This window comes from Aythya marila, assembly GCF_965140915.1.
Source record: "Aythya marila genome assembly, chromosome: 24".
NCBI classification, from domain to species: domain Eukaryota; kingdom Metazoa; phylum Chordata; class Aves; order Anseriformes; family Anatidae; genus Aythya; species Aythya marila.
The window spans coordinates 1,602,835-1,630,167 of NC_139065.1; the positions used below are offsets into that span (position 1 = coordinate 1,602,835).

At 44.2% G+C, this 27,333-nt stretch overlaps 1 protein-coding gene across 2 annotated transcripts in view; it reads left to right on the plus strand.

Annotated features, from left to right (window-relative positions):
* RAP1A (RAP1A, member of RAS oncogene family) overlaps window positions 1-26,260 on the plus strand; it is a 35,350-nt gene extending 9,090 nt beyond the window's left edge. The window contains exons 2-9 of one of the 2 annotated variants that reach the window (XM_082778451.1): window positions 6,653-6,722; window positions 10,635-10,718; window positions 14,240-14,308; window positions 15,751-15,807; window positions 16,581-16,721; window positions 20,052-20,195; window positions 23,324-23,439; window positions 25,541-26,260. In XM_082778451.1, coding sequence (XP_082634577.1) covers window positions 10,662-10,718; window positions 14,240-14,308; window positions 15,751-15,807; window positions 16,581-16,721; window positions 20,052-20,195; window positions 23,324-23,410 — 555 coding nt within the window. In that variant the 5' untranslated portion in view covers window positions 6,653-6,722; window positions 10,635-10,661 and the 3' untranslated portion in view covers window positions 23,411-23,439; window positions 25,541-26,260. The remainder of the gene's footprint in view (window positions 1-6,652; window positions 6,723-10,634; window positions 10,719-14,239; window positions 14,309-15,750; window positions 15,808-16,580; window positions 16,722-20,051; window positions 20,196-23,323; window positions 23,440-25,540) is intronic. The other variant, XM_082778452.1, reaches the window with a different exon arrangement.
* The last annotated feature ends 1,073 nt before the right edge of the window (window positions 26,261-27,333 follow it).

Below are 27,333 nucleotides of genomic sequence, written 5' to 3' on the forward strand. Positions count from 1 at the left end.
TTCACTTTTGCTGTAAAAGAAAATGTCTGTCCCCCTATGTCCTGAGGTTCCAGGAAGCAGCATTACAGGGCAGAGTTAAAAGCTAAGGGATTAGGAACACATTAAATAACTTCATTTTAGTGCAGAAAGTAAAGAAAGCTTGGTGGTGTGCTGGTTTGTTTGTTTGTATTTAAGTTAATTCTGTACATCAACTTGCTGCTATTCAGGTCCCCATTGAGCCTGAAAATTTGCCATCAAAACATCTCAAGAGTTACACTTCTCCTTGGTGGTGTTAAAATGCATCCATCGCTGACTCTGCTTAGGTACTCGTTACAAGGGTGCTCATCGGTGCTTGGCAGTTCATACACACCTCCAGCAACAAGTGGTGAGTGGGCCCTTTCCTCCAGAAGTACCCGTGGCACAGCAGATGTTCAGGGGCTGCAGTTGTGCAGGAGAGGTGCACTGGTTGCTCGTGGCTGACGTACAAGACCGTATTTTTAGGCAGTGAAAATCTTTAGACTGCATATGCAAACCTGACCTTTAGATCAGTCTGGAAGCTTGGTGTGCACGCGCACGCTGATTTCTTGAAGCTTTGCTAGTAAGGTCTGAAGGGCAGCAATGTTTCTGGGACCTGTAAGTCATCCTGCTCTGCTGAATGGCAGTGTCTGTGCAGGATGGGGAGAGCTGCTGCATGAAACCGAGTGGCTGGTGGCAATCCAGGCTGCTGGATCTGCTCGCTGCTGCTGCGAGTGAGTTCCCTGCCACGGCCACATCCTCGTCTGTTGGTGCAGCCTCGAGTTATTTTCCTGTTCTCATCAGTTCCAAGCACTTTCTACAGTGCAGGACTTCTAAGAATGCTCGGAAGGAATGTTAAAATATTCCTTCCTAAGTTGCGTCTCAGTTTCAAGTTTAATCTCAGAAATCATTTACCAAATCATGGTGTGGCCTTGCAAGCAAGTGCTGGTTAAAGAAAGGAAGCGAGCTTTCGGTCTTGCCTGTGCTGGGCGCAGACACGTGGCCCATGGCGATGCTGCTCGGAGGATGTTCACCAAACAAGGCACTCTGAAGTGCTTTGAGTCGTTTTCTTTGCTGGTTAAGAAAGTGTTTTCTTTGATAAAGAAAACTTCTAAATCCTTCTGAACGTGAAATAAATTTATTGGGCTTATCTGACAAAAATGGAGGTTAATAAAAAAATAAAATCAGCCCCCAAACTCCAACTCTAGACAGTCAGTTGTATGAAAAATACCCCCTTAGGCCTGCTGGCATTTTTTGAACAGAAAAAAAAGGCAGGGATTTAGCGGTGTCTGGTCGTTATTACTGCTGAAATAAAATAATTACTTAAAGTGCAGGCTAAAATCTCCCTACCTCATGTCACTTATTTACCCTAATTATAAAAACCAGGAAGAACATGGTTAAGAATGTTGCCAAGCTACTATCAGCACAACAAATTCTTCTTACCAAGTACAATATATTTCATGTTTTGCTACGATCGAGCCTCCTAGATTCTGTCTGGAATTTAATCCTTATTCAGAAAGGTCAGAACATTTTTTCCAAGGGGGTGGGAAGGAAAATCAGTGGCAAGGGGTGGGCGTGGTAGACAACAGATGGGAGGAAGTCCCATAAACTGATTCCGTACCTGGTGTGCGTGCCCTTTAATGTTTGCATGTTTTGCTGATGGGGAAGAGGGCGAGGAAGGACTTTTCTTCCGGAGGAGGGCTGTGTCCAGGGCTGCCGTGTGCTGTGGCCGTGCCCTCTGCCGAGCTCTCTGGAGCAGCCAGGAGGAACGGCCGAGCGCAGCCGCGCTGTGCTGCGGGACCTCTGCCCCTGCACCCACTGCTTGGGTCTGATCCGGGCCCCAGCAGCTGGCAGCACAGCGCTTCTGAGCGCTTTATATGTATTTAATTGAGAAAAGTCGGTTTATTCCCTCAATCTGCCCGGTGTGCGTGGATGTCCTCCGTCCCGTTGCGGCTCAGTGCTGCTTGGTGGCAGCGCTGCAGCCCCTGGGGGGAGGCTGCCAGGGGTGACGTGGTGGCTTCTAACTCAGGGCTGCTGCGTGTGCTGCTCGTTGGGTTTTGCTTCTGGCTTCCCTTTCACTGCTTTTGTCTGCCTGGCGCATGTCCCTAGTGACTTTCTGCAAATGCAGACCAACAGGACAAAAAATAAATTAGCCGTTTGAGCACGGCAGGCTTTGGCTGCCCAGAGTACTTGTTCCTTGCCTGAAGTGCTCCCATGGCAAAGCAATTTGAAGTGAGCAAGTAGGCAGCCGCTTCCATAGAAGTAAACATTTTGATATTTAAAACTGCAAGTTCAGCATGAAGCTGCCTGCAGAAAAGGTTACGGATCGAGGCAGATCGTTCTCAAGATGTTTGTGCCCAAAATCGCTTTTTCACACCGCAGCTCGACTGCTCACAAAGAAGGTCGTCTCTCTGACCTGGTTGTGTGCGCTGCAGTTAATTTGCTCAGAGCTCCGGTTCAGCAGAGCACTGAAGTCAGGAAGGATTGCTCTGCTGCGAGAGGACTTTACTCTCAGCTGAGGCTTTTATGGCTTTGGCCCTGAATCAGTAATCTTCACAGCACGCCGCAGAAGATGTGAAATTATGCAGAAACTGGTGATTTGGACGTGGTTCAGGAGGAGCAGACAGCCGGGACTTTAAATTTTAAGAATGGATGTGTGCAAGATCGGAAGGTCGGTCTCCTACCTTCTCCAGTTAAATACTGCACGTAGTATCTCGGAGCAGTGTAGGTTTCTCTTATGTTCTTCAAATACCTGTTTGTTCGTTTGGCTCGTCGTTAGCTGAATTCTTGGCACGTGCTTCTGTCCATGAGCTGTTGGTTGTTGGTTTTTTTCTGTTTGTTTTACTGTCAAAACCAAAACAAAGCATGCCTTCTTAGTATTAAATTACTGAATCGTGAGTGCCTCTCAGTTGGGCAAGGTATGTAATTAAGGTGCTGCTGCCTTCTCTTGGGTAAATGTATGAATTCTTGGTGAAAGTTCTCTTTCAGAAATATCATAATATTGAAACAATTTTCACTATTAAAAGTGAATTCAATTTATACTTTTATTTTATACTGTCTCATGGTAAGGTTCAATTCCCAATCCTTACTGTAGGGAATCACATCTCATTCGTGGCTTTTTCAGTTCCTGGGTGTGCTCGTACTTCCACGGAGCAGTGCATGGGTCCGAGTGTCCAGAATGCCCTGTTCTCTAGTGGCGAAGTTACCGAAGCTAACAGCTTAATTTGGCAACGTAAGCTCCTCCCTGGAACTGAAACGTGGTCCTTGTTTTTAACAGAAATAACCTAGGCTTTGGCCTGAGTTAAATTTGGGAGAAAAAGGTTAAAAAGCTAAAGGGGCTGGATGTACACAGCTGTTGTGCGGTGACACATACAGCTAGCTGCATGCTGGTTATGCTGATTTATATTTGATTTGATGCTGAACGCAGTCAGTGGAAAATGGTAATAATTTCCTGTTAAATTCATAAAACTGAGAGTGCGATTTTTGTCGTAATGTATCAGATAATCCTCCTGTCGGATTATTTAGTGGTAGTGCATCTGTTTACCTGGGTGTTGGATGCTGCAGTAACGAGCAGTGAAGTCAAGTCAGGCTCTGAAGATTGTGCGGATGGAAGTTTGTCAAACTGTGCATGAAAATCACATTGAAGCCCTGCTTTCTGCTTGGTCTTGTCTTTTTTCCCCCTCTCATTTTTCTGACGTTGACAGCGTCAGGACAGGCGGGGGAGGTTTTCAGCGCACCTTAAAGGCAGGGAGATTGACTGCCTTGGTGCAGTGACTTGGCAAGTGCGTCCATGGCAGCAATTTCTGATGTTGTAAGGAAATGCTGTGCTAAGGAGCAGGGTAAGTCCGTGGTAATGTTTTTCTGGGAGAGCCCTCTGCTAATTAATTGTGTGATTTGCAGGCACCTTTTCGTTTGTGATCCTCCATCCCTCATCCCATCACGTTTCCGTAGCTTACGTGCCACCGTTGCATAATTGTTGACAGCTTTGATTAATATTAGGGAAGTATTTAATGTACTTTCGGCTTGATTGAGTAATTTAATATCCAAGAACACGGTGTGTAACAGATTCCTGCTGCAAGGAGGTGGCGAGTGGAGCTGTCAGGCGGCCGGGGGCTGCCCTGGCTCTGGTGCTGCAGGATTTTGGAGTGATGAGTAATGTTTAGGAGACATTTACCAAAAAAAAAAAATAAATAAAAGAAACTAAAAAACCTCAGTTTTTCATGGCCTAGTCGGTAGTATTTAAAAGAAACTGGCATGGAGAACACTTCCAAGCTCAAAATGAAACAGGTTTGTTTATAGTAGCCGTGATTCAGCGCTGAGCTGCCAGGGTAAAAATAACCACGGTGGCTGTAGCACCGGAAACCTGCCCCGCGCCGGCACGGTGGTGACAGCGATCCTGGGGCCATCGGTGTGCTTCTGTCCCCAGCCCGACCACTAAATAACACGCTGACAGCACGCGTCCCCCTGAGGACGTCAGACGCCTTGGTTTCCGTGTGTGCAGGACGGAGGTGAGGACGCCGAGCGAGCCGGGTCAGAGGAGGAGGTTGATGTCCTTGAGTCCCCGTCTTGGCCACCCCACCGGGAATCTCTCCTGGGAACGGAGCAAAACACCAAACGGCCAGGGGTGCACGTTGCTGAGCTGCACGTGGAGAGGCCATTTCGTTGTGTCTCTAGGAACTGATGCCTCTGCCTGTGGTTTTGTCTGTGCTTGCTCAGTGCCTCTTTTTTCTCTGTTCCTTCTCTCCCTCCCCCCCTGCCTTTTTTTTTTAACCTAGGGCTGTGTGTTGCTGATCTCAAGTGCAAATGCAGTCGGCGTTCTTGGTTTGTCATCTGTCTTCAGTCCCGTAGCTGAGCCTGTGTCAACACTTTGAATGAAATTCCCTATTTTCAGGTGTCTGCAAATTGGATCCGAGTGGGTGCTTGCAGCAAGAGCTGCCTGAGCAAAGTGCTTGGCTGCAGACTCGCTTCCTATTGTGTTTGGAAAAGTATTGAAGAAGGATTTTGAAAACTTTGTTTTCTGTTTCTAAAGCATTTTGATTTCTATGGTTTCTAGGTGACACTTGCCCGTGGCTCTGCAGTTTTGGGTGCAGAGCTGCTAAAATATTTTGAAAAAACACAAATCAGGAGGCATCCTGGGGTGCCACCAGCGCTGACCCCGCTGCATCCCACCACGGGCTGGGGCTGTGCAGGTGCTGGGGAGGAGGCAGAGGTGCAGGATCCGTTTTGGGACCCCCAATAGCATCGGTGCCTGGTGCCTGGCTTCCTGTGCCTGCCAGCAGCGCATGGCACCGCGTTGGGGACAGAAGAGAGAAACGTGGCTCTGTAAAAGAGCTGTGCTTTGTAGGGGATGCAGCACTCGTTGGATTTCACCCTGGCAGTGCGGTTAAGCGGCAGTTGCTCCCCTTCAAGGTTGCTCTGGGTAGCTGAGCTGCTGGAGGCTGCTTTTCCTGCGGTCTCGGTACAGGAAATTTTCATCTCCTAAAACGCGTTGCAAAGTTGGTCTGGCCTCAGGCAGGTTTCGGCTGACTTGAGCTTGTCTTGTAAGTGAAGTTGTGCAGGTTTTGTGCAGTCTCGGGAAGAAAAAGCCCGTCAGAAAGCTGGGGATGAAACTGGAGCAGCGCGCATCTCCTGCAGAACGAAGGTGTCTTTTTGTTTTGGGATAAAACAAAGTGCAGGAGAGGAATACTGAGCTGCTGCTGGCTTTTAATGGGAATCGGTCACTGAACTGTTCTTTGAAATTCCCATCCCTCGGGCAGTTGAGCAATGAATGGGCAGAAGCAGAGGGAGGATGACACGGATTAATTTGGGGGTGAGATTATTTGGGGGTGAGATCCGTGGTATCGAGGTAGAAGGCAGTGCTAGGGAAACAGTAAAAAGTGTGAGATTGGAAACAGGAGTGAGCGTCCTGTAATTGTAGTTGTCAAATTACAGGTTCAGGGATTGTGGACAGAAGTGGCAACAGCACAAAGCCAATAACATTTGATGTAAGGCAAGCTGACAAGCTTTTTAGACACTGATTTTAAAAAACAGTGCGTAGAGGAGAAGTACTTTTCCCTTTGGCAACGTTTTCCTACTGTGTCTTCAGACTGTATTTCACTGCTGTCAGATCTGGTAGCCAAAAACCAGGAGCTTGAAATTTTCGTTTAAAAAAAACCACAAAAATAAGCCATGATATTAAGCCATGCTCCTGAATGAAATCTGAGGCTAAAGAGGTGGCAGTGCGTGGAGCAGCTGGAGCTGCTGGCGTCTGTATTGAGCACAAGTGGCAGCTTTGCTTGATCTTTGCTTTCTAACCGAATAGGTTCAATTTTGGTTCCTTCCCACGGTTTACCTTAGCTGCAAGTCCAGTTTGTAAAGCATTTTTTAATGATGTTATCAAGCTGAAATTCTGTTTTGCCATTGGTTTTCTCCTGACCCCATAACGTTTCACTTACCAGAAGCAGGGTTAAATTGCGCTGGAGGCTTTGTTTTTAAGAGAATTTGATTCTGGTGTTCAGAGATTGTGTAGAGCTCCCTTGATTAAAGCAAAGAGCAAATTTTATAACAGGCATATTTTACTTTCAAACTGTGAAGAGTAGATTTGATGCTTACATACACTATCATCTGAAAAATATGTTCTGAGGAATTAATTTTTCTTTTTCTTTTTTTTTTTTTTCAGTCCCTTGCAGGGAGCCTGGAAAAAACTTCAGTAGTGCTGTTAACACTGATGAGAGATCTTTTATGCCAAGGTACGAGTATTTAATGTTCTCATTTGAGAATTGATAAATGTATAAGGCAGCATTTGAGGTTAAGTTAAAAGCTGTCTGAACCTTGTTTCTTGTAGTGGAAAAACGCCACTCTGAAGCAGCGTGCTCTGTCTTTCCTGGTGTTATTTTGCTGTTGTACAAAATACAAACATATAATAATAGTTCAGAGGTTTTCTTTCCGAGGCTGAGCCAAGAATGTGTCTACTTTAATTTCTTTTTTGTTGTTGTTCATTTAAGTCTTTTGTTATCGTCTTACTGGGGCTTGTATCATCAGTTATGCCCAACGTTTCATGAAGTTATGCAAAACCATCAAGCCACGTGCCTTTACCACTGTCTTCCTCCCGCTGAGCGGTGCATCTACCTCACACCAGTGGCCCTATCAGTGTTCAGAGAAGGAAGGAGCAAGCAGCAATGCAGGCTGCCTTCTTTGGGTGTGTGAAATTGAACTCAGGCATCCGCATCGCACAAGGTGCACATCACGTTTCGGGTTAGCGCAAGGTTCTTGCACCCAGCCTTTTCCAGAGTTGCACTTGTGTTTATTCTTTGCTTGCATTTCTCTACCCAGCTACCCAATTTTATTTTTCAAGGTCCCTTCCAATCCCTAACATTCTGTGAAATTACAGGCTTCTTGATGAGCTGGTGAGGCTTTTGTATGAGGAACAGCTAATTTGTCGTTTGGGTTGTGAACGAGACTGACCCTGGCCCATGTTCCCACACAGTTCTCTTGCAGTGGGATTGCTTCATCAGTGCCCAAAGCATCTGACCAGCTGCAGATAAATGGCACTAGAGAGGTTTTTCTCTTGGATATGTAGACATTTAGAGGTGCATATGGCTTGTTCTTCTCGTGATGGACACCACGTGAAGGTTACCCAGGCCAGGTATTTTGGGCAAGCTGCTGGAGATGTTCGTCCTTCCTTTGGGAGGGGGCTGATGCTGGCAGCCTGGGCACTCTCGTGACAGCACAAAGAGGTGCTCCTGTTAAACAAGGAAGAGATTAATCGTGAGATGTCAGGTGCTTTGCAGTGTGGAAGCAAAGTTTGTTCATTATTGTAGCTGCAATCTGGACCCTACTGATTTATTACTGCTGTGTTTTAAAGGGGCTGTGCAGGTGCTTGGTAGCCTGGTCTGACACTTAGGGTGGAGCAAGCCTGCTGCTCAGAGCAGTGCCAGGGCATTTAACGTGAAATTTGTTCTTTGCCCCCTGCCTGTCCTGCTGTACCTCGCTAGCTGTGTGTGAAGGAGGAAGGGGAGCACGAGCAAGATGACACACTTAGTTTTTGCTTTCTTTTTGCACCTTGCCCTTCAGAGCTAATGAGACCAGTTTCGCAACATGTGAAACAACAAAAAGTTTTTTTTTACACTTCTTAGTGATCATAGGCTTTTCTCGAATCAAAAGAAACACTAAGCACCCGTAATTTCATGCCATTTTGAAATGCTGCTGTTGCTTCACAGCATGCTCCTCTGCTGCACAGAGCTCGGGGTGGAAATGAATGCTACTGTGTCTTGCTGTATTTAGGTGGGCATAAACAGTTTGCCAAACGAAAAGTTGGCTAGGATGCGGCATAGTAATTTCTGGAGCACTCCATTCATGTTGTATAAACAGATAACATTAACATACTTGTGAAAGAGCTACAAGATAATTAAGGCGTGTGGAGTTTACAGTAATAAGGCTCATGCGTTTCAGGATCTTGGTTTCCTGTTGCACCTGAAAAAAAAAATCAGCAAATATTGCAGAGAAGAAATGAGAAGTTAGTCTTGTGCTACTCCCAGCTGAAAGTTTCCCACAAGTATTTTTACTATAAATAAGAAGTGAAAGAGTTCACAGCTAAATTTAACCCTTAGATTGATTTACTTTCAGGGGCTTTCGTGGGTGGAGCAGACTGTGGAACCATAGAAGATGCAGATAGACTAGATCAATAGATTGCATTTACACTTTATAAAAAAGTCATTCCCTTTTAATTTCTAAGGATTATCAAAGGAAAAAGCATTGCTATTTGGAATTCCCCTCTCTTTCCCAACCAAAATCATGATCTTAGAAAAAAAAGGAAGTGAATGTTACTTCTCAGGGAAACTTTCAAGCAGAAGAACTTGCAGCTGACAGTATCTTAACCAAGAACGTTGTCAGTGTACTGCAGTGCATAGACACAGCTTGGTCTGTTTTTAGACATTTGAATTTAGCATTCTGGAAAATCCCTTTCGGTTCAACTTAGTTTCACAATTTCTATGAAGTTAAGCAACCAAAGCTCATAGCGGCCTCCAGGGTTGAAGAAAAACAGCCCCAAGGTGCCTGAAAGTACAAGCTGCTGCTGCTGACTTCTGCTTTCTTCTCCCTCTAACGTCTGGGCGAGGGAAGAGCAGCTCGGCCACGTGAGAGCCTCAGCACAGGCAGGCGAGCCCCCAGTTCCTGTCCTTCGGATGTAAAAGTGAGCTTAAAGCTGCGTTAAACTGGCCACAGGGTTTGGGTGCCTCTTCCTCTGCGACTGCACGTGGGCTTTATTTATTAATTTTTTAACCCGTGTGTGTCCCATGTAGACCACAGGACGCAGTGTGGGTGAGGGGTGAGGGTTGGAAGCAGGGTGCTGGGGACAGGCCGCGTGCAGGGCTGTGCCTGGGGAGCGTGTGGCAGGTGGCCCTTGGGAGTTCAAATGACAGGAAAAAAAAAGATAAAATTCCCAATTTCACGGTTATATAAACCACGACACAGGTTGTCAGGTAGCTGTCCGCCGTGGCAAAGACGCAGCAGCAGGGCTGAAGATGCGATCCCCGTTCTTCGCGGATGGTTGTTCACAGCAGCAAGGTGATGCAGCTCTGCAGGGAACTACGAGGAACACGTCTTTATTTCTAACCCAGTCCTCAGATGTAGCCAGCGAGCCCATAAATCCCGTGCAACGTTAGTTTGAAATGCCTGTGAGAAATGAAACTTCCCCAGCCTCATAGCGTTCGTGTTTCTGAATCCTTACTTGGGAAGAAAGCGCTATCTCGCCGGGAAGGAGCAGGGGATGGTTCGCGGCTGAGGTCATTGTTTGCCTCAGCGCCCTTGATAGGGACAGCCCAGCCTGGCCTGTAATGTAAACAGAGTGTAAAATGTTTATCGCCAGCTTTGTCACTTGCCTTATTTGTCAGGGAATCGCGATGAGAATGAGAGGTTTTGTGGTGCTGCGCAGCGCGTTCGGGGAGCTGGAAGATTTCCTTAAAAAGGCACAGGCCTTGCTGGGCGAGCAGCGAGGCTCTGCCTTGGCAGCCGCGAGCTCAGGCTGACCTTTCCAGAGAGAAAATACTGACCTAAATCCTGCCCTGCTGCGGGAGAAATAAACCTCCCTGCTTGCATCTTACTAACCTGATTTTCTTGTCTCGTACTCGCGGCTTTATGCTGTAAAACGTTGGGAATGCAGGGGCAAGGTGGCACTCGCGGGGTGTGTGGCGGGGAGGGGGCTGTGTGCCCGGGCACTGCTTGTGATCGTGTTTATCCTCGTCGTTTCCAAACAGCAGAAGGTTGGCAGGTCCGGGTCTGGGCATCCCGAAACCTGGGAGGCAGCGAGTTCCAGGGCAAAGTTTGAAATCATTAAAATGCTTTATGGCGAGGTCAAAGGAAGCATTGCGTTGGCTGGTTCACTGTAGAAGCATAGGGCTGCGTGCAGTTTGCACATTTGAATATTTAAATATATTGGAGGGGGGATCTATAGTTTGGTCATTGTTCTGTTTGGTATAAACTGGAGCTGGCAGCAGTTCACACAGAAAACAACAGTCTTAGCTGCTCCTATAGAGATTTTTGTTCACAGCAGCATCTGGAGAACAGGAGCACAAGGCCACTTTCAGAAGACTGTGTCGTGAAGGTGTGTGTACAGGTACATTTGTAACCATTTGCTTTTTTTTTTCTTTTTTCCTGCCTTCTAGATCGTCGGTATCTGAACAGACCACACCATGCGTGAGTACAAGCTAGTGGTCCTTGGTTCAGGAGGTGTGGGGAAGTCCGCCTTGGTGAGTCGCTGAGGAAGTGGTCCTGAAACCACTGCGTGAGCTTCCAGGCTGGCCTGTCTCACTGCAGGCATTGTTCATTGAACGTACTGGGATGTTTGTATTACTTCTAATATGGGCATTATTAAATTATCGTTATTAAATTATGGGCATATTAATCCTTTTAATATGGGCAGTGACTTCCAGGTAGCCATTGTTAGGTGGCTGAAGGATCTGTGAGTTTGTGTCAGTTTTTGGAGACGAAACGGGTGATTCATCCCTGCTAGAACAGTTAGCATTTCATGTTTGCTTTCTGCGGATGTGTAATACTGTCAATAACTGAATGTCCCTAAGTTCGAAAAGTCTAGCCTAGGCTAGAAGAATGAATCAAGACTTGCCCTGCATGGTGGCGAAGGCTGCAGCTGAGGAGTACACCTCGAAGGTGGCTTGTTTTCCATCATGGACAGAGCCTGAAGGAGCTGTCTGGCCTGAAACCCCAGGGTGGAATAGCAAGCTGCCTCCAGGCAGAGCAGAGGGACAAGCAGACTGATGACACTTTGCACTCCTTAAGTGCTTGTGTTGTTTCTAGTAAGAGGTTTACATAGCAGAGTTGATAGTAAAGCATTGTAAGAGAGGTTTCTGTCACCCATTTATCACAAATCAGTCAAGCAGCTCGCCCCAACAAGAAAGGCAAAGAACTGGTCAAGTGTAAAGTTATGTAAGACAAGGAAACACACCATGTTCCTTTCCACAGAGGGTGATAGCTGACCAGCCGTTCATTTCGTAGATAGTTACTTCTTTCACTGTTTTTTATTCTGCTGGTAGGGGCTGCTAATAGTCTTGTCAAATCACCTGCAGAATCTAGTTGAATGAGAGGAAAGATTGTTCAATTACATATCACATTTGAGGTACTCTTTCAGGATCCCTTCCTAATATTTACAGGATGTGGGAGTACAAATTTTTGATGCGCTGTTCTTCCACAGCAACTTAAGTGATCCGCATTGCTTTTTCCATGAGCATTCTCCTTGATTATCTTGGCTTTATTATGTAATATTGAAGGATTTGCTAGGTAAAATAGGGCGCTTCTGAATACACCATGTGTAAAAAGTATTCAGTATGTGAAGTACTTTGAATTTCCTCATTTCTGATGTAAAGTTCTGCATCCCCATTCATCACTGGCCTTTTTAAAAGTTGAAATGTGATTTTTTTTTTTGTAAATGAATTTTTTTTCCAAAATTTATTCTCAAAAATTCTGGAGATTGTATTTTCCTTTATTGTATATGATGAGTTTGTGTATTCCCACCTGTAGAGATGTAAATTGGGTTAAATCACTGAGGACCCTAACTTTTGTACGTACGTACTGCTGGTGGGTTGATTATGAAAAGTCTGGTAAACTAAAGTTAAGGTCTAGGTGCTAAGTAAGCACGCATGGTAATTCATATGCAGCGTTGGTCCATTATGGTTATGGCAGGACACAGTAAGTGCCAATTAGTAGCTGAGGGAGAATCATATTTATCTTACCAGATGACCAACTTACTGACAGGTATTGGCAGGGTGGGACTTAAAATAATACAGAGGTCGCTTTAAAATTTCTTTCTTCAAACTGCGTAAGCTAAGTACCCAACAAAGAGCACGGTGTTTGTTTTCAATCCAGTGTTTTCACTGGGAGTGCAGATTACAAAATGCTCTTGTTTCGCTACGAATCCTCCTGTTTTAACTCCTGTGGGTTAAGTTAGTTTTATTTCTGAGCAATACTGTGTTTGGGAATATGAAATAAGACTGAGTTTTAGCAGAACGACAAAATGTCGTGAGTGGTTTGTCATTCTCTTGCTGGAGGCTGCTTCACAAACAGGAAAAAAGTTCACAGGGTGCAGCTGTACAGCTCTGACCAGCTTCAGTGTCCAAATGTTAACCTCCTAGCAAACTGCAATCTTCTTTGGACTCTGTTCGGTTAGTAACTGTGCTGAACATCCTACAATACAGTCTGTAATCTGAAATTGTTAGTTGCCATTATTGGTATAACATTGTAAACCCCCTAATAATGGTTCAGGCTTATTAATACAGGATTATTTAGTGAAATAGGATGGCTTTTGAGTGAGGTAGTACTAGATTTTATTTATTTATTTATGTTAAAAGAAGGAGCATAATAAAGAAATGCTCAGAAATGCTCAGTTTTCAGCACACAGCAAGGCTTTCTGCATGCATCTGGTATGTGTCACTCTTTGAAAGTCCTTGTGTGGCAAAAGTGAACCCCGTTGCAGAAAAATCTCAGCCTTTTGTCCAAACAAAACACAACTTCTTGAAACAGGTAGCGACTTGGCAGAATTTGTACTAGAGATTCATGGAAAGCTCTGTTGGCAAAAGATGGTTGCTGTGTTTGTTGATATTTAAAGAGATAAAATTAAGTGCTGTGATCTTGGCACTTGGCTTTACCAACATCAGCCAAACCTCTGGACCCACCCGTGCTGCACCCGAGGTGAGAGCACAGCGCTGCGCCCGGCCAGAGATGGGGAGAGCCCGGGGCTCTGCAGCCACGGGTCGCTGAGCTGGGGAGTGCTCGGAGCAGCAGTCACTGCACGGGAATAAATTGCAAAGAACTAACACTATCGCTAGTGTTACAAAGATAAACTATTCCAATTTACCAAACTGGTACCGGTGCAGATCTGTCTGGTTGCACCTGGGAGTTGCTGATTCCCAGCACTGCGCCGGAGGAGGACAGACGACTGTTTAGATGCAGGGAACACATGCAGGGTTGCCAATAAGAGGAGACATCAAAGAGAAGAATGCTCTTCCTATTTATGAAGAGAAGGTACCAAAAAGGAAAAGCAAACTGTGTCTTCCAGAGGACAAGTGAAACCACAGACCAGCAGGAGCCAAAGTATGCCACGTACAGAGCTTGAGTGTCCAGAGATGGGGCGCATCCAAATGACAGCTTGATGGGAAATGTTTAGAGTAGATTCACTTGGAATAATTATATAGGAGAAGAAAGATTTCCTCTTTGAAATGAATGATGTCTCCTTCTTTAATGATTTAATACAAACTGAGTATCTGGAGACTCTCCAGATTCAGCTCGCTACTCTGAAATATGTCTGTGCTCTGCGTGTAATCCAGAGTAGTTCCACTGTAACTCTAACACAATTGAAATCTGCATTTTCCACAGCACACACATTGCCAGTATCTCTGATCAAATTTCACATCTTCCATATTTGGTGCTTTTTTTATTCTTCTGAAGTCACAGACACTAAAATAAAGGCATTTTAGAGAATGCCTTTATTTTTGAGATGCCTTCATCTTTTATGAAGAAATGAGCAAACAGTTTGTCTCGCATAGTTTTAAAATGTGCTTGAGTAGTGGCTCATAAAACAACAGAAACTACGCAGATTTCTTTTTAAATAATTGAAAATGTGTGTATTTTTCCCTTCTCCCCACTTGAAGTTTATCAGCAGTGTTGAGTGTTTTTTCTGTTATTACTTGTTCAGAAAGTGTTTCTTGGTTAAGTGTTACTGTCACAGTTACTTCACTTTTTTTTTCCCCTCTCTCCCCAGACTGTACAGTTCGTTCAGGGAATTTTTGTTGAAAAATATGACCCAACAATAGAAGATTCATACAGAAAGGTAAAATAACATCACTTCTATTCTTTTCAAGTCTCACGGAGCTTGCTTGTTTTTAATAATGCAACGAAAGCTTATCAAAATGAGCAAGGTTTTTTTTATGAGAATGTTATGGATGCATAAAAGCATAGCAAGAAATGATGCATAAAAAAGCATCAGTCTAGGAAGTGCATTCATGTAGATGTTTGGCTGTTCTTATTTCTATTTAATAGAAGAATTAAAGCTCTGTTACTTTGTATAACTAGGAGCTTTCGCTTTAAATCTCTGATGACTTCAGTTGAGGCTTTAGCTTTCTGCTCTTGGACTGTTTCTTTGTAAGAGGTTAGAGCACCTGACCAGAGATCTCTCTCTGTGTTTTCCCAAACCATCACTGACTTTTTAGCTCTTGTATGGGGGTACGAGCTGTGGCTCTTGGCAGCCTGGCATACTGCTCATCCCAGTGCCAGTGCTGTTGATGGGTGCCTGGGCAACGTATTAGAGCACCAAAGACTGTTACTCATATCTCTTTACTGTAATTTGATGAATGATTATTATTTCAAAGCATAAATATATCAATATTTGTTGCTAACATACGATCTGAAAAGGTATATATCTACACACACCATTTATCACAGTAGGTTGTGTTACTGTAGCACAGCGATTGCATTTTGTTGTTTTCTGCTAGGAATGATTGTTTTACTATTTAGTTTAAATACGTTCTGCTTGGTTTGAAGGCGCATAAAAAATTCTTCACAGCTGTTTTGGATGCAGGCTTGTAATTGCTGAGCAGAAATACTTGTCAGGATCCCTGACTCTGGTGTTACACAGCTCTATCAACAGAGCTGCTTTCTTCTGGGGATTGATGTCAAGTAACCCATTGTTTTGCAGGCTAGCATAATTGTTGCCATAATTAAAGACACCAAACAGAAAACAAAAACTTGTAGCATTTGTGCCTGTGATAATTCAATGTAAATTCTGTTACGAGTTCTGCTGTTAAATTTATTCATTTTTCCTGGAATTGCCCTTAGTGGATCTGAGACGGTTCTTAGCTTCCAAAAGACTTGTTAAGCCTTAGTGTGACGTTTATTAAATATTGTGCTTTTTCTTTTCTTCCTCACTCCCTCCTCAACAGCAACAAAAAAAAAAACAACTGAAGTTCAAGGTCCTTTTGATTTGTAGGAATGGATTTTATCTGACTTGAGAGGCTCATTGTAAATATCTCAACTTATTTAGGCCTTTATAATCAAAAGAGTCCTGGATCACTAGTGAGCTGCCCCAAATGCCAGCTTAAGGTGTAATTAATCTTCTAATAGCAGAGCCTCTCTTAGTGCTGGGAAAGTGCAGGTGGCTGGCTCACTTACAGAGGTCTTTGCTTCAGAAGTAAAGAAATTAAGGTGAGATTTCCCTTGCCTTAATTTCAGAGGTTTTAGTTTTAACTGTATTTCTCTCTTCCCTTTTTTATGCAGCAAGTGGAAGTAGACTGTCAACAGTGTATGCTTGAAATCCTCGATACAGCAGGGACAGTAAGTATGATTTCTTTTCCTAATCTGTACAGAGTTTCTTTATCAAGAACAAAACAAGATGATAAGCGTAGAACTTAATATAATAATCCCGCCCGAGGAAGAAGCAATAGATCAGGCACAACAATTAAAATAGAACAGTTCTGTTTAATAACCCAGAAGCAGATTGCCATATCAACATTCTGATACAGGGTAGGTTTGCATGTTAACTTTGCAAGTGGCCAGAAAACATAGCCCAAAAAGTTCTTAAGCAGCAGGCTCTGAAGGGCACTGCCCTCCCACGTGGCCGTGTTCGTGACAGTGCCACACTGTGCGTGAGACGTGGGCCTGTCTGCAGCTAGAGAACTTGAAGTGATAGCCCAGATCTGTCATCTGAGGAACTGGCCTGATAGCAGGCTCCTGCTCAACGCTCTATCAGGAAATGAACGGAAGATGAGTGAAGAACATGTCGACCAAATGCTAATGGCTTGTGTTACGCTTTGGGGCATACCCCGGTATACCTGTGGATGTGTTTTTATTGGTTTTGTTGCACCTTTTCCTGGTTTTGGAAGGAGTCTTGCTCTTCTTAATAGAGGAAGGGAAAAAGCAAAAGAAAAGAGATGTGTTAATGCTTTTATTAGATTTTCATACTGCAGTGGATCTCTGTGAGGGATAAATACGTAAATCTGACCCGTGCTGTACTACCTTCTTGTCTCCATTACAATAGAAGTATTCCTTTGTAAATGTTCTTTAGTGTCATTCACTACCTAACTACTTTTTGAAATATTTGTTTGCAGGAGCAATTCACAGCAATGAGGGATCTCTATATGAAGAATGGTCAAGGGTTTGCACTAGTATATTCAATAACAGCACAGTCCACGTTTAACGACTTACAGGACCTGCGGGAACAGATTTTACGGGTTAAGGACACTGAAGATGTAAGTCAATTTTTTTTTTTTTTAATTTTGAAAATGATTAAAATGATTTTTGGAACTAAGCATACAGGAATTTATAATTTCTGTCTAGGAATATTCTTTGCTGTATAGCAAAGCTTTGTGTTGAAATGAATTTCCTTAGCATTATTTGTTATTTTCAGTGTTACGTTTCAAGTTTGCTGGAAAGCTGACAGTCTTGATGGGAAGTGATAGAAAAACGGTGGGAGTTTATTGAAGAAAACCTTTTTTTTTTTCCCTTTCATTTTATTTATTTTCCAGTATTTGCGTTTTCCTCATACTGTGCTTCAGCAGTACTTTATTTTCCTCAAAATTATGGAAAAATTATATCTGAACGAGCCAGTAATGATATTCTTAATAGATCTCCAGCTGTCTTGCCATGGAGACTGATGTTGTTTTTCCCAAATTTGAGAGGCAGAAATTGAAGTACGGAGAGACGTGGCGAGTCCTGAGGGTCAGCTGCCAAACCTCAAGTCCCAGCCTGCAGCGGGGCTGAGCTGTGCCCCCCGTGTCCCCCGTGCCTACCAGAGCAGTCCGAGTTGATGATTTTGAACTGTAAATAGAAAGGACGTGTTCAGCTCACTGACCGGACTCCTGCTCTGTAATTTAAGGGTCGCTAGTATTAATAGACTTTTTTATTTTTATTTTTCAATGTTCCTTTGACTTTGCTCTCGTGTCATGGTGTGAGCAGGCAGTGTGGGACAGGGCAGCAGGAGCTGGGGCTGCCCCAGCGAGCAGGGCAGTGCCCCTGCAGGGCTCCGTCCTTGGTCGAGGGGCACAGAGCAGATTGCCTTGCTGTATCTGTGCCCATTTGGTTTGCCCGGTCTCTTGGTCATCTCTGTTTCATTCAAACCCATGCTCCGTGAGGATCAGCGGTGCATTCAGGGTTTGAATGCTGATGTGATGGCTCTCGGTGGGCACAGATCACTTGCATGGCTCTTGCAATGGGGGCTAAATCCAAGAGCAGCCTTGTGTCCACCATCCTTTGCGTGCAACTCGTGTGCAGCGGTCACACGCAGAGCCAGGACACGTTTATCCATCTGTGTTGGGTTTATGTCGCCCTGCAGGGCAGTGAGGTTCGAACAAGGCATCCCGCTCCTGTGCTCGGAGGGAGCAGGCAGTCCCCTCGCGTTTCTTCTTCCTCCCTGTTCCTTATCCTGACTACCTCGGAATGGCTTCGGAGCCCTCCTTGGCTTTACTGCAAGAGCATTTTTGAATTTTGTGCTGGGGGATGTTACTCCTTGAATCCAAGGCTGAGAACCTTTTGAACTGTTAAACTAAGTTTAAAAAAAAAAAAAAAGGCACTCCTTCCTGTATTTAGTTTCAGAATGTCTTTTAAAATCCCAGTAGTTAAGCCATGAAGCTATCTCCAGCAAAGTTTAAATTCCAGCCTCCTACATGACATAGGAAATGGTCAAGCAAGTTCTTCTTCCAACTCCATTTTCTGCTCTGGGTTAAGAAATCGCAGCCTTTTGAAATAACCAAGCAGAGTTACACGTCTTTCAAATCTACGCTGTTCAACTGAGTATCGCTTTTTTCCTACTATGTTACATCCTAATTTTCCCATTTTTCCCCTCATGTTCACCATGTTTCATCATGTTCACAACACATTTTAATGTTTCGGAGTTCTTTTAAATATCTAGAAAACTGCAAAGCATGGACTAGACATGTAGTTGTAAATATCCTGTTACTCTCTGGGAAATAAACTTGTTTGGGGGTTGCCTCATCTGTTCTGCGACTTCAGCTTTTTGATGTAACAAGTAAAACTTGCTTCTCAAAAATAAAAGTCATTTTTTTAATCAGTATGCCTGTGAGTTTTAAATACAAAAATTAATTTTGTCTAGGTGAATCTGGAAGAGACTACAAATATTAACGTTGGAGTAGATTAGAAAATGTGCAGTACATTGTAAATCATCAAAGGAAGTGGATCGTGATTTATTTTCCAGCTGGAAAGTACTCATTTTCTGCTCAAAGAATTAAATGCTTCAGGAAATAGAACAGGGTACACACCCATTATCAGCAGTTCTTTTGGTTGTTGGTTCTTTTTTTTTTACTTTTACATAGCATGAGGGAAACAGGATGCTGTGGCTGCCGGGTGCTTGTGAAGCACCGCAGGAGGGACTGCAGATCTCGCTGCCATCTCAGCTTTCAGAGTCCTCAAAGCGTCTGGCACCTGAGCTCTGGCTGTATTGTCCCCCAAGGCCCACGTGAGATGTAGATTTTTGATGTTTGGGGTGGTTTTGGTGTTTGCTTGTTGAAGGTTGTTTCAGCTTGCCGTTTGTAACATCTTTCGGTGGGCTGCAGCCACAGTAGAGGCTGTGACTGAGAAACAGGGAAAGCCTTCTGAAAGTGTGTATCTCAGGGCATTACTTCCAAGGTGCCTTAGTAGTGTTTTCTGTAGGGAATGCCACAAGGAATGCGGCTTCCCCAAGGCACCGTCCTTCTGAAGGAGTGGGACGCTGACTCACCCAGCCTCTTCAGAAAGCCGGCAGCTGCAGGAGAAGGGTCGATCCCCTTTCATCATTCATTTCATTCATCTCGAGCAGCTGATGTGCTCGTATTTGCGTCGTGGGCGTAGGAGGAATATTTTGAACATGTACCAAATGTTTATTCTGATACGGCATGAGGTTATTTATTGGAAGCGACGTCCTTTCAGGAGCTGAGCCGATGAGTGGCCGTTCGTTGGAAACTTCAATTACTCTGAACTAGTTAATATCAATCTCAGCGTTTGCGCCTTTGTAATGAACATCCTCATCTCTGTACGTAAAGCTTGTCAGTAGTACGATGTTGTGTTGTGATGAGAAAGGCAGATGGTGATGTGCACGGGGCTTAGCCGCACAGAATCGCTCCTCCTTCCTCCGTGATCAGGGCAGCTCTCTTCTAAGGTGCTTCCACTTGTTGGCTTGACAAGAGATTGACAAGAGAGGTAAAAAGGTCAGAAACATATAATGTATTTCTTAAAACACGTGCTGTATGTGCCATTGTCTAAAAGGGGTGTAAGCTGATGGGCAGTTCAGCCTCATGTCACATAAACGTCCTGAAATGCATTTTAGTAAGCTGTGCTTTTGACTATAGAATGGTGTTGGATGTAAATACTGGAAAACAAATCTTTACTGGAAAACTTACTAAAATCCAGCCTAAAAGTGAGCTCTGCTGAACTTCTAACTTTTTTTTTTTTTTTTATACATGGCTATGTTATTCTGTTTGTTTTATTTACTTCCCTCGTGTGCCTTTGCGAGCTATTGCATCACTTGGGCAGTGCGTGTTGTATGTTAATTTGCTGACATCTCTTGGTTTTGCTCCCTCTCTCTCCAGGTTCCAATGATTCTGGTTGGCAATAAATGTGACCTGGAGGAAGAACGCGTAGTCGGCAAAGAACAGGGTCAAAACTTAGCGAGACAGTGGTGTAACTGTGCCTTTCTAGAATCGTCTGCAAAGTCTAAAATCAATGTTAATGAGGTAAGTATCAGCTGTTCCTTGCCTGTGTTATGTTAACATCAATACTGCAGTAGACCAGCTTGCAGTCCTCCTTATACTCCTTCTTCAGTTAGATTCAGGGTGGTTCTGAAGTCTCAGTCTAAGAACGGCTTAGATGAATCTATTTAGTTACTGTTGGTTTTTTTTTTGGTTTAAAGAAATCTGCTCGTTTTTTAATTAAGGGGTGGGTGACATCCCCAGGCAAATGCTTTCTGTGGTCTGTGTTAGAGGGCATAGATGGCAGAGGGTCATCAGTAAGCCCAGTTAACTGGATGACTCTTACCTTAGGTAAAACTTTACCTGGAAAACAGACTTTATTAAGATAGCAACTGCTGCTATTCAGGACGTGAGTTACGCCCCATTGTGTTACTTGTCATGTTGCTTAGTGTTGGTTGTTGGTTTTGAAAGTATTTGCTTTTCACATTCCTGCTACATCTGGCTGCTCAAGCAGACACCCCATCACAGTCCTCCTCTGGTAAGCCGCTAATTTACTGAGACCACGTCCAAACATCTCTCTGTGTGCCCCATTCCCGTGTTTAAACAAGAAACACCTTCGGAAGTCGGTGTGCATGTCGCTGCTACCTGAGGCCGTGTGGCACTGCTTGCCATCCGGCAGCAAGGTTTTGTTCTGTGCTGGGAGTTATCTGACAGTGGCAGGGGCCGGTTTTCCAGTCACAAACACTAAGGTGACCCCATTGAGCAGAGCTGGTTTGGTGCCAGGAGATAACTGGGACCGTTTAGGAGACAGTGATAAGGAGAAGCAGGAGGATTTTGGACTAGACCCAGAGCACTCTTGGCAGCCAGCGTGACATGCCCAGCACCACATCTGTTGGGTGGAGAGGGACGGGAGCTCCAGGCTGCTGTGCTTGGGATTAGCCTGGCTGCAGTGCTCGCTAATCCAGCCTGGTAAATATAGCTCGCTGAGCCAGGCTCCTGCCAGACAGGGCTTTGTGTGTGTCTCTGAGCTGTAGTAAAGCTGGGACAGCTAACAAAGAAATGAGTGGCTCAGTCATCAAACAGGTACCGTGGAGTTTACCAAGTCCTGCTTTATTTGTATTTCCACTGAGACTGACCTCTCAGTAGCCAGAGGTGATTTAAAGTTCTCCAAAGAACTGGGCTGGGACAAATACACACCTGCAGTCAGGCTTGATCATACCCAGGAAAATGAGTATCTGGAAGATTAGTTTCTGTTTTTATTGTGGTCTTACTTTTGTGTGTTTCTGCTAGTTCACATTGTCCTGTTATAAAAAGCATAAAAACTAAGGAAATCAAGAAGGAACACGATGAATCAAGCCACTCACTGTGCTTGGTTATTTGTTCTGCTGGCTCATGGAGGGGGGAAGAGTTTACATTACTCTTTGGTTTTGTTTTTGTAAAGCTACATTTGCAGTTCCTAACTTTGTTAAAGTCTAGGCTAAAGGCTGGTAAATTTCTGCTTGCATTTGCTGGAAGTTAAACCTTTCCTACAGATAGGATGTTTTTAATACAGGTATGAGTCGACCTCAGTAGGAGTGCTTCAGGTTTCTTCCTGGTGACCTGTGTGATGTTCTTGCAGTGCACTGACATCTAGGGATGGTGGCGTTCCTGAAACCTTGCTGCAAACTTCACTTCCATAGTCACTGTCAATACGAACACTTAAATGACAGATCTTCAGATTTTTCAATATTTTTTCCCCTACTCTAGTCCTGGGAAGCAGGGAGGAATGAGGGGTCTACCCAAAGCAGTCAAGAACCTCATCTGCCAGAGAGAGGTGGTTGGGGCCTTCACAGATTCAGGCTCCCTCAGCACATCATAATCACTTTGGAATAACCTTGGCCCTTGTTTATAAAGGCTTAAATATTGAAAGGTAGTTTGCATCAGCAGAGAAGAAGGAGAATTGGTTTCTCCTGCAGAAACCTTTTCTTTGTATGTCGTCTGCACACTTTTTAAGATCTTGGTTGTGTCTGTCGAAGAGTCCAAACTGCTGCTTTTGCCTGGGGCTGACAGAAAGCTGCAGCAATAAACTTAGGGAAGGAGATGTGTGAGCAACTATCAGATGCTGTTAAAATATTTTACATCAGAGCTTGATAAAAGGCACTGTATGTTCATTTTGTTTGGAGCTATTTAACTGGGCACGAGTGCTGTCACATATGTAATAGCCAGAAAATCTTAGATTTCCAGTAGCTGAAATTTGTTATAACCTATTTCTTTGTCTGCTGAATTTCCTTTGAATCAACAAGAGTTTGTGAGCAATCAGCCACTCTGGGAAGGAAAAAAGTAAACAAGGAGAAGGGTGGAGCTTTCTGGAGCTCTAAATATTTCTGCTCAGTACCATGACCCAGCTCCAAGCATTTTTGCAAAGCTCATTTTGCTATAAATGGGTTATTACTGGGAAAACAACTCACAGCAAAAGCGTTCACAAGAAATTTCTGAAGCTGAAAGAGGCCCCTGTAGTCATCCTCTTCTGGAAAAGTCTGAGTTCAGGGCAGACAATTTGTTTTTCCTCACTGATTGTATTAATAAATTCAAAAGATCAGATCAAGGACAAAGGCAAATTAGATCAGAAGTGAGCGAACAGCAGCTCTGACCTGTATGGCAAAGAGGAGAACTAGGAGGGTATGAACGCAGCGGGTGAGCAAAGACCACTTGTGAAAGTGAAAGCCAGGGAGAAGGGCTGCCTGGAAGGACACGGTGCTCTGCAGAGACACCAGGGAGCACTAGGGAGAAAGTGGTCCTTTAGGGTATTATGCCTGTCCTTTTGCAAACAAAACCCAAAAGCTGTTGTCCTTTCCCAGTTTTCTTCTGGGTGCCCAAAGCAAGGGATTCTTTGCCATTCCATTGCCTTACCCTTCTGAAGCCTTTGGTCATGCGTAACCTGAAGGGGGAAGCCTATATGTGGCAGGGCAGGAGCTTACAGCTCCCCTATATTCTGCATGCTGATGTGAGCTCTGCTCTCTTGTTTCTTAAGCAGCTGCTTGAGAAACACATTCAGGTAAACACAAGCAGATTGATGGAATTTGTGAGACTGCAGCCACCAGGAAAGAGTATCTGTCATTTTGCCAATGTGCCTAATTATTGACACGTACAACATTTTATTGTTTTGATACTCAGTTTGTGTTCTTCATTTTCAGATCTTTTATGACCTGGTCAGACAGATAAATAGGAAAACACCAGTGGAAAAGAAGAAGCCTAAAAAGAAATCATGTCTGCTGCTTTAGGCTCCCATCGTGCAGCAGCTCTGAGCCAGGTAAGAGGTGTCTGAACTGCACCTGCAGCCCAGGTAATCTGACCCTGGGCTGCTCCAAAATATGTAATTCCTTCCCTGTCTGCTGCATTTGTGGGACTTTGAAAACCAGTTTCACTGACTGACTTAGCAGAGAAATACCTGCCTTGCTCCCTTTCTCCTTTTACTTGCGTTGATGAATGCACCAGGTAGAGCAGGAACTGATGGAGATGGGTGAGGTGTTGCCTTCTTGCTGTTACAAGTTCTACCTTTGTCTTGTGACACCATGGCTGGAGCCATCCTGGGTCAGTTTTGCTTCCTTTTTATTCTCTACTGAAGTTCAGTGGCGTTTGGGTGACTTGCAGTGTAGTTGCAGCTGCTGTCCAGCCCTAGCTGATAAAAGGACAATTGCAAGTTGGTTTGGGTGGGACATGGATTTCAACGGCAGAAAAATGAAAAGCTGACCACCAGGGGGGAAAAAAACAAAAAAAAACAAGGTTGGACATACGCTATAAATAACCTTCCTGTGTATCTTGGCAGGGCACTCTGTGTGCTTACAGCTGTTCTGTCACACTCCTGGAAGCAAGCAGCGTTTCTGTAGCTTCAAGTTTTGGACAGAAACACCAGCATCTTAGCACACACGTGTGCTGCGTGGCGGTGCCGACACAGAGGTGTGCAGGGGAAGTGGCCCTGCTCAGCACTGGGAAGCAGGAAATGATCAGAGAGCAGACAAATCACCTCAGCTGGTGTCAGCTGTGCAAAGAGCATTGGCTGGAAATGCAGAGGGCAGATTTGCAGCCCAAGCAAGCCCTGCAGGCTGGGTTGAGACGGGTTAATTCGCTGTGTTGGCTGTCGATGTTCCATACGTGCCCATGCTGCCAGCCTCCGGTCATTGCTGTGACCCACCAGAAGCCGTTCTCTTAGGTACGGCAGCTGGCAAAGCAGCACAAGTGCCCTTATCCTGCAGCATTTAAAACAAACTTCTGGTTAGGTAGGAAGAATTTCAAGGATGAATTCCTGGAATCGGTGGTTAACTGCCTTTCTGCCAGACCTGAAGGGCACGCTGTGGGCAGACGTTTCTTTAGCCTGGCTGTGATTGAGCAGGACAAGTGCAGCTATGCAGCTAACCTGGCTGCTGATGATTTGTGCTTTATTTATTGATCGAATCTCTTATCCTGAGCTCTGAATGTCATAAAATAATAGCTCAGTCCTGTGGGGAAACAATGGTTTAAGGAAAAGAAATTGAAGAGTGTATCTCAAGTGGCTTTTCCTGTTCCTCGGGCGATATATCTGGATTTAGCTAGCGCGGCGTCAGCCAGGATGGCTTCTTGGAGCCAGGCACCCCCAGCCCTGGGGACGTGCTGTCTGCCAGGCTGGCTGAGCTGAGCTGGGTTGTGCTGGGCTGTGTTGAGCTGAGCTGAGCTGTGCTGAGCTGTGCTGCGGCGCCTGCTTGGCCTCGGTGCAGTGCTGAAGGGCTCTGCAGCTGCCAGCAGCTCACCTGGAGCCCTTGTGTTCAGTCAGTTGCTGACGGGGCTCCTGTAGCACTGGCTGCTTCTGCCTGTGCCCCCAGAGCTGCTCCAGATTATTGAAATACGGCTCAACATCTCCCCTGGTGTTTGTAAATCTCTTCCTAACCAGTTGCCTCCTTGTTACGGCTGGAACAGGGCTCAGGGTGGTCTCCAATTTGTTATACTTGGGCAGCGTCTCAGAGAAATAAAAGGTGAAATTGCCCCCCCTTAAATTGTTCTGCTGTTGCTGAATTCGATACACGTGAGCCAGATGCAGCCTGGAGCAGAGGCTCCCTGCCTCATAAGGCACTGTTGTTAGGACAGCGGGATGGGGAGGCAGCTCTCTGTTGCTGCTGCCGTGTTGGTGACAAAACAAATACGTGTTTCTGAAACGGTTCTGCTTTCCGAAGGCTTTTCGCTCTCTGTAGCTGAGAGTTCAAAGGACAGTAAGAGCAAACCACAACAGCGAGGGAAGATAACCTCTTCCTGCTGAAATCTGTGTTTTTACAGACGTGTATGGGCAGTTGTGTGGGGAAACGCTCAGGCCTTCGTCTGAGGTTGCTGTTCAGTAGGATGAGAAACGTTCCCACCATCACCTTGTTTTTCGCTTTTTCTAGATTGCAGGAATGAAGAACTGTTGCCTAAATGGAAAGTGCCAGCATTCCCGACGTCAAAACCTTATGGAAATTAGCAACATATCTGAAGAAGCTTCTCCTGTTTTTATATACCATGAGAAGAATTTAGATCTTAAAATGGTTTGCACACAGTCCCTGGAAAAACAAATTGCTCTGTGTATATCTCTTGGAAATTTAAGACAATAGTATTTCTCCTTTGCAATAGCAGTTAACAGATGTGAAAATAAATATAATTGACTCTAGTGTATGATTATACAAAGGAGCATGGATGCATTTCAAATGTTAGATATTGCTACTATAATTAAAATTTCATATTGACCCTTTTACCATAATTTCTCCCCATCAAGCACTAAAAATGTTCCACCATTATATATTATATCTATAACTATAGATATATATTACCTAAAATTTCCCTTTGAACTCACAGCAGCAAATAACTTTTTGAGTCGTCGACTTCATTTTATATTTAAAGGTTACAGAATATCATTATTTTCATTCTGCCATTATATTCTAATTAAAAATGTTTGTGCATAATGCTTTGGAAAAATGGGTCTTTTATAGGAAAAAACTGGGATAACTGATTTCTATGGCTTTAAAAGCAAAAATATATAATATACTAAACCAACTCTAATATTGCTTCTTGTGTTTTACTGTCACAGATTAAATTACAGCTTTTATGAATGATTAAATTTTAGTACATTTTCATTTTGTTTCTGTGTTTTTGTTATGGTTTCCAGACTTTGGTTTTTATCAACGTTTTGTGAACTCTTTTTCCATTCTGGTAGATCATTGTTGCAACAGATCCCAACAGTTTGTCGTTACGCCAATGCGATGTCTTCACGCACCCTCCTTGTTGGATGTACTTAATCATATTACACACTAAAGTACAGAAGGCTACTTTTAATTAGCTTTGTATGTTCTTTTGAATATTTAAAGATTGTATTCTGCTGAAAATATTTCCTCTGTACAATTATTTTTATATGTACAAATTTGGTTTAATACTGTATCAAGGTCTGACTTCACTGTCGTCTTCAGTTTCACACAGCTGTGTACTTCACCAGTAGAATCCTTCCTTTAGCAGCGTTGTCCTGCCGGGCAGGAGCCCACGGGGATGTTACATACGGTCAGCATCTCGAGACGAAACTGGGGAGTTGTGTGTCGGTTCTGACTAAACACGATTTCAACAAAGCAAACAGCTGCTTTGCGTTTTTAGGTAAAATCTGGCTAACGTTACCTGATCTGCAGTCAGATGAAGGGTTGTTTGTTTTTCTTTTTTCCATTTTGACTTGTTCGGTTTGTTTTTAAATACCTGTTGGTTTCATCAAGTTTAAAAGAGCAGGGTATGAAGAGACCGCTGGGTGCTCAGCCTCGATCCTCCTGTGCATATGCAAGTAAAAGAACTGCCTTTGGGGCCCGTTGGACCCAAATCACATCTTCAGTTTGATGCTGCTGAAATTCCCTCAGTGTTGGAGGATTTGCTCCCGCTTCACTTCTGAGTAAGTGAGAAGAGAAATGTATCTTCACAGTGGAGAAAACTCGGGACGGACTCTGTCCTGATTGTTTAAATGGGAAATCAAGATGTAATAGCTGGTGAACATTTGTTCCTGGAGTTGTATAGTTTTATTGGAAACCCGGGGTGACAAATTTCTATAAATGTGTTTTTTCTAAAACTGTTACTGATGCAGCTGTTGAATTATACAGAGATCCCAGTTTCTAAATGCAGCCCAAACAAGACTGGATGAGAATATTCGGATGACAATAATGTGAAAACATCT